The sequence below is a fragment of the Apteryx rowi genome, unplaced genomic scaffold (genome assembly GCF_003343035.1).
Source record: "Apteryx rowi isolate R43461 unplaced genomic scaffold, aptRow1 scaffold_8, whole genome shotgun sequence".
NCBI lineage: Eukaryota > Metazoa > Chordata > Aves > Apterygiformes > Apterygidae > Apteryx > Apteryx rowi.
Genome location: NW_020451093.1, coordinates 5,211,295 through 5,224,212, shown reverse-complemented (window position 1 = coordinate 5,224,212; position 12,918 = coordinate 5,211,295). Strand labels below are relative to the sequence as shown.

Genomic DNA, 12,918 nt, shown 5'->3' with positions numbered 1-12,918 from the left:
CCTCCAAAAAACCAATGCTACTATCTCCCCCTACCGAACAATCTCCACTTTGTTATTCTCTTACTTCCTGCCAATCACTCAGGGAATAACAATATCCCAGTGCACTCTCTGCTACATAATTAAAGCATGAATTTCACAGAGTTTGAAACTCTAGGATAGTTTTATTGCACCTTTCACTATAAAACCAGGTAACAATGATGGAATTAAAATAGCTTTTCCCTTTGTGGTTGGTGGTCCAAATATCATTTTATTTTTCATTGGTTCTCTTGTTCTGAGACTCGAGTAAATGAGAGTGACAATGGGTTCACCCAGCCTTATTCTGAAAATAAATTTTCTATCTTTTGCAAGATATATGTTTCCCCAGATCCCTGGAACAAGTTGTAAACTTGTAACAGATGGTGATGAAGCCTCACATTTTTATACAATACATTTTAAGATTCTGCATCTACCGCATGCACCTTCCAAAGAAAATGACCTTCAATGAGAAAAGATATTCTCTAAAGGAAGGAAGGAGGGCAAAGGTGTTAAGCACATCTTTTTATACTATGAAAATCTTTCTTATTAAATTAATCAAAACTTTTAATAGGAATGAATACTCATTCCAATTTTGGCACAGTACTACTGCTTTTTATAATACCAGTAAAAATTAGGTACCTGCATGTATAAGAAAAAAAAATTGCTTTCACACTAGCATAACATTTATTTTGGTTGAAGAGAATTTAGGACTTATGGAAAAGTATTGGCATTACATTCACCAGAGACTTCAGAAAGGAAGTTACTGACATTTTATTGATGTTTAGCATTTGCTTACCCAGAGAAAGACTAAAACAACAACATGTCAAATGAAATATAAGGAATAATCAGCATGAACAGGTTTTATTAATGTCTTACTGTATAAAGAAAATGAAGATACAGAATGTGATATAATTCAGTTCATAACTATATTATAAATTGAACTGCCTGACTTCTCTGGCAATTCAAGCAGAGTTATAAGGTTAAAGCTTTGATTACTAACACAGAAATAAAAAAATACAGTGTTAAATCTTAAGGTACTCACCTCTTCTCTCAACAGCTTCTATACAAAGTCTTACAAATTGGGGGACTGTAGAATTTTCGTGCTCACATACCAAGTGCAAATGGGAGCCAAAAATTTGATCTACATTTGGAAAAAAAACGGGAACATACATTAAAGCATACTATTATTATTAGTAGGCTTTTCGTCTCTTCTGAGCTCTGCATATTAATTAAAAACTCACGTGTGGAAGATGGACAGACAAAGTTAGAAACAAATCCTTTCTGAGTTGTAGTGGTTGCCAGCTTCTGCCCCAGAGCAAAACCCACCAATACCTGTACAGCCTTAGCACGCGGATATTTCCCAACGGGCTCAGGTTTCAGTTAGCACCCCTCCAAGCCTGGAGGTTGTCACCTCTGGAGTTTCCTTTGACCTGCCATAAAAGGTGAAGGCCTTTCTAAAGATTCAGGTCCCTATCTTGCGTGAATCCAAACTTGTGTGTGATATCAACTGATGGGGCTACCCTGGACACCTGTACTCTTGGATAGCCTCTCTCTTCCATATACACGGAGTTTTGCTCTTGTAATAGAGCACCCTGTGGGTGCAAGGAGCTGATTACTTTGAATAATTGAGACTTATAATACAATTTCATCTCATCTTTACAGTGTTTTTTGGTCATCAAATTACCTATTTAAAAATATCCATATAACTATATATATACATATATATATACATCTGTATCTTTATCTATATCCAGCCACTGTATATGAGTGATGAACTCCTGCTGCTGGCTGTTAGTTCTTTGGAATGCTTTCTTCTGTAATCGAACACTTCATTAGTTCCATTTTTTCGCAAATATTCCATAGCAAGTATAGGGACAATTAAGCAACCCAAGAACAGTGGTAAATAAATGTGCAGGTAACACTGGCTTTTTAAGACAACCATAGTGCACTAACTTGTATTTTCTTTCTTTCCTTTTGCTTTTTATTTGATAGACCTCTAAAGAAATTATTTTGAGAGTGTATCTTCCTTGTGTATCAAAATTTAGGAAGATGGACTCTTAAATGTTAAAATTTTGATTCCAAACTGAATATTATCATCACCTCTCTTAGACATCTGACCCTTTGGTACTCTGTCTCTTTAGAGTCCGCACATAGAGGATGGAAGGCATTAAATATGTTTCAATGAGGAGAGCATGTAGGTCTAACACCAAGTTTACCTTATAAATTGAGTTGTTTCCCTGGTGAATAAACACTTAACTAGGTAATGCTACTTTTTAGTTTTTATGATTTTAAAGTTTTGATCAACTTAGAATGTCCATCTTAAAATATATCAGTATAATCAGATTAAACTTTTTAGATTACTAATTAGCTTCATCTACCTCATTTCCACTCTATATTTGTGAGAAATTATGAAAAGAGCAGTCAGTAATAGGGATGTTGTCAGCTAGAATCAAAATGAACCAAACAGATGAGGGAAACTATTCAATAGGAGCCAGTTTAATGTTCAAACAATAGGACCGCATTATCATCATTTATCCAAAGAGACAGTCTCCATATAGCATTTCAACAGCATATTACATTTTGAAAATTGGCGTAGAGGCTCTGCAAATTTTTGTATAGATAGTTGAGGAGCACTAGCACCATCTGAAGCTCTGGGGAGCACGCCTAACGAACATGCTAATTCTCAGAGCGACGAGATGGCTGCAGTCCTCTGCAGCATTTCAGATTCTTCAGCTGCCGTGAAGCAGGGACGCTTTCTCCATAGCCAGTCCCACCATCTCCCACCATGACTAGTTCAAGAGCTTCCTCCGTAAAGCAGCACACTTTATTCTTTCTTGTTCGCAGGCCAAAAGCCTTTTGTTCATTCTCTGTTTTGCAATGACATTAACTTTGCCTTCCTATTGTTAATCACTATTATTTCTTACCGAAGCTTAGATTTAAAGAGCAACTTGATTGCCTTTTCTTTCCTAATAGCCCTGACTAAGGAACAATCAGGGAAACAAGGCAAGGCGCATGAGATGGTTTGGCAGGAGTTCTGGACTTTCTGATTCAAGATATATATCAGGGAAGTTTATTCCAATACCTCCAAATGTATGTGATCTGCATTTTGATAGAGTGTATCAAAGCCTGAATTAAAGTTAGCTGGAGTTTTGGATGCAGAAGGAATGGAGGATTGGGTTCACAGAACTATACTCAAAAAGGTTGTGTGCATGTGTGGCGTTCAGCATTAGCGAACAGTCTGTTACATGTTTTGGGGTTATGTTTCTGACAAAGCACAGTCTGGTTACATTTTCTTCATAAAACATTTATAGCTGCCTTCAGTGGTAATTATATATACAGAGATTTATGATTAAAATGTACTAGCACTTCCTCTTTTGACATCTTAATTGTTTTTTAAAATTTTAGCAAAGACCTGTCAAATTCTTTGCATAATATGGAATGTTCTCCAATGTAAATCATACTAAAAAGAAACAAAAAATACATCTTATTTGGTGGACAAAGATGCTTGTAAACAATGGTTCAGGAGTAAAGCAAGCAAAGAACTGCGCTGTGTTTAGATGGCCCATACATGAACAACGGAAACCAAGTTAGTGCTTAGAGGTTCAGCAGCTTGCCTTCTCTAATATAAGCACATCATAACCAACTCCAGGATTTTGCAGTTACTCTTAAAATCTCCAGCATGAACTCAGGACACTTAGTAGTGCTGGGTGGAAAATTTGAAATGCCTGGAAACTGTTTTGCAAATCTCATCTACTCTATTACTCCTTAATTTTTTTCAAGACGTGGATTCTGTAACCTCTTGAGCAAACTGATTAACCTCATTTTAGTTACCTTTCAGTATATGGATATAGTCAGATTATGTACCCTGCAATTAAGCTTTAAAACACCTTTTCTTTAGAAAAAAAGCACTCATCATTTGAATAGAAGGGGGAGCAGATCAGGCTACTAGTTGCTGGGCATCAAAACAGACTATGGTAAAAGAATCACACACAACAGGTTTGGATTTGTTTTTCCTCCTAAAAATTCGTGAATATTTAGAAGTACACGATCTAATGAGTCATGTAAATATTCTGAATTCTGGGTCTTCCTGAACCACTATCTCTGTGACTTGATCTAGTCAATTCATTTTGCTGGATCTGTTTCTGTACATAAACATGGGAATGGTAGAAGTTACTCTGCCATATTTACACTCCTGAAGGTCACAGGGATAGTTGAGGAAAACTCAGTGAAGATTTATTTGTACAGTATTTTGAAAACAAGGCATTATAGGAATGGTAAGTCATTAATTTTTTGCAAACCAGATTTATGTGTAACTGAGATATAAATATTATTTTCTTATTCTTTTATAGGTACATATATTTCAAATCTCTGTTTAAGGAGAAACTATCCAGAACTTCTTTTCAAAAAATAAGAACTGCTCCCAAAGGGATAAAAGAAGCAAAAAAGGCTTTGTTTGATTTACTTGCGATAAGGCCCTTCAAAACTTCATTTTTTATGACTTGAAAAAAAAGATGTACACAACACCCCTAACCTCCTGTTATGACAGTTTATGTTTCCTATCCAGCTTATTTAACTCAAATGCCTGGGAAATAGACACAATTACCACCTTATGGAATGCTACTTAACTTTAAATGCTCCCCTCTGAATAGAAATCCACTTTATCTTCTCAGAGTTATTCCAGTTTCTCAGGAATAATTTCCTCTATAGGCTCCTGAAATGTTCTTGTTTCATCATTTAAAAATTTAAACTAACAATTGTTCAGAAATATCTTTTATTAGAACAAAGGCAATTCCCATACAGTGGATTCTGTTCACAAGAGCTTGTACAAAGGAGCTGCATACTATGCCCATATACAGCTTTAATCATTCACTCTTTCAGCTGTTATCAATTTAAAACCAATGAAACTCCCACACTGAGTCCATTTGAGCAGTCAATTTTAATATCTTGGGGCATCTGTAGTTATTCTGAATTGGCTGCAAAAGCAGAACTAACAAGTTAAGCTCTAACCATAAGTCTACATCAGGCTGGTAAACCATACATCAAACGCAGACAGTTAGTCAATACTGTAGTATGAAAAACCAACAAGCATTTTTAAGAAGAGCAATATATTCATAATATGTTTGGTGGTATGGTTTACATTACACATCCCTGATATCTATACATTAAGCTTTCTATTTAAGATGGTGGTGTGTGTGACAGCTTTGCACATGGATATAAAATGAGACACCAGAAGAGGAGGGAATGGACATTCGCAAGTAGTATAATATAAAATGATGATTACAGCTGCAATGAATTGCTCATGCTGGTGAGCTTCAAGTTCTCCCTGAGCCTGACAGACCTGCTCTTTTTGAGTAGCTTTTGCAGGCTACAGCAAAGCCACCAACTCTGAGCTGCGCAGATCTAGTCCACGGGAGACAATACTTCTGGAAGAGAAACTATTAAAACAAAATCACAAAAGCCACATCCTCGCTGAGAATGTCATTGTTTGACTGTTTTTGGTGTATATGTATGAGATGTGGCCACATTCAGAAGGAATTCGTACTTCAATGTTTTTTATTAAAAAGACAAGGAAGGGCATCACTAATACTCCAAATTCTAGGGGAAAAGCTCAGATTCTGACATAAGAGGAGAAGGTATAGTGTTATTATGTCCAAGCTGCTAGAAACACAAATTTTATCTATGCAGTATAATTCAGTGCCTTCCAAAAGCAAATACATGCAGAGTTAATTCTACTGCATCTGGATTTGAACTGCTGGACTACCAGAGATCCAAAATCTAAGCTGTTTGTGTACTGTGTATCTATTGGTAAGGAAAAGGGGGAAAGAGAAAGAAAAGGAAAACAAGAGCGAGGAATGGACAGAGAGGAAGTCAGAACAGTAAGCACCATGACACCAAATTTTTTGGAGAGGGAAGGGAGGTGGTTGGAAAGGGCCATATTCTCAAAGGTGGTTTTCTAGCTATTCAATATGTGCGGAGCTGAAGATGAAGTCAGACATTAAAATGATGCTGATCACAGACTAGGGCTCCAAAGAATGCCACAATGCTTTTACAGTAAGTAGGCCAGGTTCTCAGCTGACTGAAGTCAGCAAGGTTGTCATTGGGGCTCCACTGATTTATGCTAGCTGGGAACCTGGCCAGTCCTTTTAACTTGGAGATTTACTACATATAGTTGGTCAGTAGTGGTCATCAATTAAAAAAAAATTACATTTGTGAACAATTACTATTAAGTGGCATATGAGCTACCAGATATGTTTCATATTCTCAGAAAAAGGAAAATACAGGGTATTTCAGACACTAGTCTCTTTCAAGAAATTATAGGGTTTTACTGGGGATAAGTGTTCATTTGAATTCAAAGAGCAAAAGTCGCTATATTCCTTCTCCAAACAGGTTCCCCCAAAATGAGATATTTTAAAATAAACTGAATGATTTCTGACCATCAAGTCATGATTAGAGCAATGTCAAAGGAAAATCACTTAGCCCAATGTTTGGCCATCCACAGGGTTTGGGAACCATAATTCAGAAAGTCCATGTAGTTGTTAAAAAAATAAAGAAATAAAGGAAGACACTTTTAACCTACTGTCCAAACAAGTCAAAGAAAACATTTCCCAACTTGTCCTAAATTATTAGAGGTACCAAACCAGTTGCTAAATTCTTGCATAACCCAGCAGAATGACAGAACGCACCCAAAGGCAGGTCTTTTGAAAGACAAAACAGCTGCTAAGCCTTAATTTACACTTTTGGATTTCTCATGAGCATCACATACTCATCACAGTGAATTACTCCAGGGCCTGTGGAGAGATGAGAGACAGAGGAAGGATGTCTTCCCTTGTCTAGAAGTAAAATGGCTGGTGATCCCTGTGCCACTAGCCATACAAAACCAGAATATGTCCCGCCCTGTGCTATAGGCTATCGAGCCAGATCACAGCTAGTTCCTTTCGCTAGTAATGGAGTGGCTTTTATTTTCATCTTGAAACAGTTGTAATCATTCCAATTTTTTTTGTTGTTTCGGTTTTTGCCTTCCTTTAACTTAGGAAATAAATTCAGTGAAGTTCCCTTAGTATCTAGCTTTTGAAAAAAAGCTAGATGAAGTTCTTGCCAGCTGAATTTTCCGCCGTTCCCACAGCCTCATTTATGTTGTTATTCATGCTTTTTACCATTTACCGAAAGTGTATTTTGTGATAGTCTATTACCGACACAACCACCATAACCTTAAAAACACTGTTACATAGACGCATTTTTTTCTGGACTAGAGAAGCACTGAAATCAGGAAGTTAGCAGGCCAATATCAAGTTGAAGGTTGACAATTCATTTTGGGCAATATTAAATCATGACAAAGCTCAAACAAAAAGATCAAAGTTCATTTATAGACTATAAAGCAGTTTTAAAAGACAAGATTTATATATTATTTTTCTAGCATATTAGTGCAGATTCTGTAAATTCTGAGAATATTTCAATCCCAAAGAACAGAAGACCCCTGCCCTAGCATATAAATTTGAACACAATTATTCTTGAAACAACACTGTTAAACTGGCAGACACGGAACATGGCTCTTATTCATTGTTTTTATGCTTGCGTGCATGTGTGTGTGGATGCAAACATAAGCCACAGTCCTATTATACAAAGTACTTACTGTATTACCCGTCATCTCCAAAGCTATTCGAAATGCTCTATACCAAAGATATTTTGTATACACATAAGTGAGATGGAAATATGAGAACTGACAATCTTCATTAGAGTTCTCACTGAAGCATAAATAGCCACATACCCCCAGCCTACTGTAATGAATGGAGCCAATGTGCTCCTCAGGCTCTGCCTTCTCATAGGCAGAAAACTAGAAAGCAAATGGGACAGCGAAGGCAAAAATCACTTTTTTTGTCATGTAAAGGTTTGGTGCGTCTTCATTTTCAGATCACGTATAAATAACCTTTACATATCGGTCTGTGACATTCCCTTGTCTGATTACTATCCTCCTGCTTCTTACTCTTCCCATTTTTTAACTACTTCTGTTATTTCTTCCATAGATATTTGGTACATATTACATAAACAAAGTTTTGTTAAGAGTTAAATGACAATCACATAATTTCTAGATTTTCTGATAATAGTGTTGGCAGAACAAAGTACCCCAGGAGATCAAACTGCTATTTAATTTTGAAGGCTGTATTCCCAAATTTGGTTAACGCGGAGAAATGTGTCGAGTCTTCTGGCCAAGTGTGTACACATCAGTGACTAACAGAGCACAGAACTGTGTTTAAGTGAACTTACCACCTTAAAATGTATTTACTCATGACTATAATTTACGTGTTAAATTTATTGGAGTTTTGGTTCCAATGTGACATACAATGTAAAAAATCAATATAGATTTGAGAGCTTTATAGTGCCCCTGGCAAATATGAATAGCACTTGATGAAAAGTGAAGGTTTTCACAGCATCTACAGTGCCACTGCATTGGAGTAATTAACACCACACGCTTCATAGATATTTATATCAATTCTTCACTAGCACATAGAACAGCTCTTTGTCAAAAATTTGGTACCAAGATGTCCTGCAAGGCTTTAGACACACTTCTCTTACAAGCCCCTATTTTAGGGGATTTACAATTCTGACAGAAGTCTTTCCCTATGGAATAAAAGTTAGTATGTGTGTTCTCAGAGCTAGAGGAATTTTTTCTTGTAAAAATTGGTTAACATTTTTTTCCCCTAAGAAATGAGCAAATAAATAGTTTTGAGAGGTTTCTGCAACCATTTAATTTACCTTTAGAAAAATAAATAGATGCATTTTATAATATGAAATTTGGCAAGCTTTTAATTTTTAATCTGGATGGTTGCATTTTGTGATTTAAAAAAATATTCTAATGTGAGCCTAAAAATTAACATTTAAAAGTGGTCTGTGTATAAGCACTGCAACTGCATTTTCATAACATTTTAACAGATTAAGGGATAAACTCTACTGAAGACAATGAAGGAACCTTACCAAATGAGAATTTCACGTAGACTTACCGTAGATTGGAATTAAGCCCCGCTAACGAATCCTGCCTCATTTGCATGGCCAAAACCTAATCCTAATGAAACTTCATGGTAGATAACTAACATGTTTTCTTCAAAGTAACATTACTTTGGTATTAAAACTGTGCAGGGTGCTGATTCTGAGTTCCTACGCCATAACATAATGCACAGAATTAGGAGTCCACAGAAGAATATCCCAGGTAGAACCAAGCTGTGTTTTTGAATCAAGAGCTTAATGCGATGGTAGCCAAAACCAAATGCATTTGGCTTTGCTAGATAGATATATTAGAAGGTGGATTTGAGTTATGCTAATGAGCCTGGATTTGTTAGCAGGGATCACATCTGATCCCTATGTAACACTGCAGGAGATTCATCAGCCACACTTTATTAAACTAAAAAAAACCCTAAATCCAGAAATTAAAAGACTGTAAATAACTGATCTATTACTGTAATAACTGAAACAAACTAACAAGACATTCGAATCCCACCCTCAACTCAAAGTGTACTTCAAAGAGGCAAAAAAACCCTCCAGCGTGTTAAAATCAGATACTATAATTGTTTAGGGACAGATCCTGAAAGTTAGGTGTGTGTGTGATGTGTGAGTGTGTACACACACACACTCACACCTATGTATATATGGCATTTTTTTTAAGTGTCTATGGAGCTTAGCAGCGTCAGTCAGTCATTAAGCCACATAACGCCTTCATATTCTTTAGGCACTTTTGAAGACTTCCTTATAGTAAGTAACATTGCACTGAACATCTCTGTACGCATCCAAAATGTACGAAGTTAATTCATAATCTCTCTTCCTTCTCTTTAGATCTGGGCCCAGCTGGGGTTTAACTCTCGTGGCTGCTTTAAGCCGCCCTGGCTGGGGTCACGGTGCTGGCTCGGGACAGAGGAGTTCGCCACGCACTAGCAACACCCCTTGCCATTTTTGACACACCGCTGGAAAACTCACACTCCAGAGACTGACAGGGGCTGCTGGCAAAATGCCTCTTTCCAGTCAATTTGCATGTGCAGTTGTGGGTTTCACACATAATAATTTGGGAGTGCGTAAATTTTTAAAGCATTATTCCAGACAATATTTGAAAACGTGGCTTTACTTGATTATTAGTGGTCAGAATGCTACTGCCTTCAAGTCAACTACCAGCTTCTTAGGAAAATACTTATTGCTTGGATAAACTAGCAAAGTCTTTTTATCCAAGATTCAATTTTTTAAGGAAATGTGAAAGTGGTGTCTGACCAACTTAGCAAGAAATTGGAGTACAAAAAAAAATCATGGATTCAAAACAGTTATTATTCACTGGCAAGTATTTTAAGTTGTTAAAACTGGAAAAACATATTCTGTTGGTGAGTTAGAAAAATAACGAGAGAAGACAGCAGAAAGGATTCCCGCCTACCCTACAAAATAAATTAGTCAGCATAGCATCCGACATTCTTATTTCTTATTCCAGAATATAAAAATATATCGACGTTCTTTTCTTAAAAGAAAATGGAGTTGTGCAGCATGTTGATTTGCAATGTTCTTAGTGAGTGACTGTATTAAATGGAGGGGCTTCCACCACATGCACACCAAAGCAGAAAAATTGAATATGTAGTCAAATAATACATAAGCATATGTTGATTTTGTCAGTACAATTCAGTAATGTACATTTTCTGAGATACAGCAAGAAAAACATATTTAACAAGGACTATTTATCCAAAGCACATATTCATTTAACTGGGAAAGAAAAAGAAAAATTCATTCATGAATTTTTAGTTTTTACTCAAAAAAGTATATAAGACAGAACACACCTTTAATAAGTCCCTTTTCTTGCAATGTTTTCAAGGAAGGTCTTCGGGAGATAAACTTCTTTAATCTGCTTTTAACTCGATTTCTGTCATTTGTGTCAGAGGCACTGTAGTTCAGTCTGAAAACTAAAGGAAAACAAAAGAGAAGGCTTCAGTGACTATATGTTTTTAAACTAATAGTACTTTGCTCAAATATCCTTAGGAATACTGGCCATATCCACCTTAGTAAATTTACGTGGTAGGTCAGCAGTATATCTAGTTGGATAGTACAAAGTGTTTGATTAATATTTTTGTGAATAAACATGATGAGTTCACTCTGCTGGTTATGCACAGTTGTATTATTTATTGCTCATAAGTATTTGGATGGCTACCAGTTTACTCATGAAGTGTTCACGAATCCCACAAGTTTCACATGGACGATTTTTCAGCTAAAAGTCCTGAGTCAAATGGTGCTCTGCATTGTTAGCTAAATACTACTTGCTGTGAGAAGGATGGTTACACCACTAGTGAAGGACTGAATTCTCTTGCCAAGATGGATTAAGCATTATATGTATATATTTAATGCAGTTTTAGAAAACATGGCTATATGCCATAAAATATGTGCAAGATGCATTAATTTATGGAAAGAAAAGTATTCCAGTTCTAATGATTATATTTTATTGTATTTTATTATATTTAGGCATTTACCAAGCTGAGAAACATTCTGAGCTCAATTTATTCCTTCTCTGTGTGTCAAAAAAACATAGAAGCCAGCTGCAGAAAATCCCCTGGAGGAAGTTTCGAAGGCATAAATTTAACTTCTTTGCTGAGGTGCTTACAGGGAACCATCACAGCTTTCAAAACAGGCAGCACTAGTGGAAAGGAGAAAGCACGGGACATCAAAGGAGGTCCTAGCTCAGCATTCAAGACTAGGTCCTCCAGAAGCCAGCAGAGATGCCATGGGAGGACCTTCTCAGAAGGACTTCCAAAACAAGACATTAAAACATTTCTGACAAATCTCCCAACCCACAGCACCCTTGTCAAGCTGCCCCGTGTCCTGGGCTCTCTTCCCCCTCCTGACCCCCAAAGGCTGCGTAGGCAGTAGGCTGATAGCAGTGCAGCCTACCACTGGCAAGGATCTCAAGCTAAGGGAAGGCTGACTTCTGCTTGCTGCGTAAGGTTCCTCTTTACTGCCTTCCACTCATCCCTAATGCACTGATGAAAGAAAAGTTTTCCATCTTCTCTTGCAAGAAAAAAGAAAAATCCACAAAAACGGAGCATTCACCACAAGCTGATCTAGCAGGAGTTGGTCCAGTGTCCCTTCGACAGAATTGCTATTTAGGAGCCCTGGATAACCTAGCCGTGGTTACAGAAATGCTCCCTAATCTTCCCTGTCCAGACCGAATCTCCCCTACACTGCAGTAGTCTTCGTACACACGATCCAACGGAAGAGAAACAAAAGCATGACCTAAATCATTAGGCAATTTTGTAGCAAGAAGTTTTGCACGAGTTATAAACAGAACCAGAATGTTTAAAGGTGCACAATTATAAAACAATGGCAAGCAAAAATAACTAGTTAAGCAACAGTAACAACCCTGGAATATTGTGGTTTACATTACAAATCTGATTTTAACAGCCAAACTTATAAAATGGTTTACGCTTTGCTGTTGTCAAGGGAGAAAAACTTGCCAAATTGTTCATTTTAAGTAAATAGAACATAGCCAATTAAGGAAAGCAATATTTAAACACATGCCTGTGATGATCAGAGCATAGTTTGCTTCTGATTTCACTACTGATTTTAACAGAAGAGTGCTCCATTTTCCCACAGCACTAAAATGACCCCACACATACTTCCACAAACTAGTAATCACACAGGACAAATAAAAGGACACTTTACTGGAAAATACACAGCTTGGTACAATAATCCATCATTTATGAAAAATAGAATTCACATTTTTTAATGGTAGCATTCTTGGAGTGATGTATCATAGAATATAAAGATTAGCATTCAATTGATGATTGGTGCTTTTTTAACATTATAGTTTAGAACTTTTTGTTCAAAATTGAGCAATCCTTGGCAGGGACAAGCAAAAATTCCAAGTCACTTGGCTGTGCTATAAAAAGAACA

General features: G+C 36.7%; 1 protein-coding gene across 6 annotated transcripts in view; it reads right to left on the bottom strand.

Moving 5' to 3' along the window:
- Positions 1–12,918, bottom strand: part of ARHGAP15 (Rho GTPase activating protein 15) — a 339,806-nt gene that overhangs the window by 128,910 nt on the left and 197,978 nt on the right. For all 6 annotated transcript variants that reach the window (XM_026089060.1, XM_026089062.1, XM_026089065.1 and 3 more), the window contains 2 exons: positions 10,815–10,937; positions 1,058–1,156 (listed from right to left, as the gene is read on the bottom strand). In XM_026089060.1, the coding sequence (XP_025944845.1) occupies positions 1,058–1,156; positions 10,815–10,937 (222 nt within the window). The remainder of the gene's footprint in view (positions 1–1,057; positions 1,157–10,814; positions 10,938–12,918) is intronic.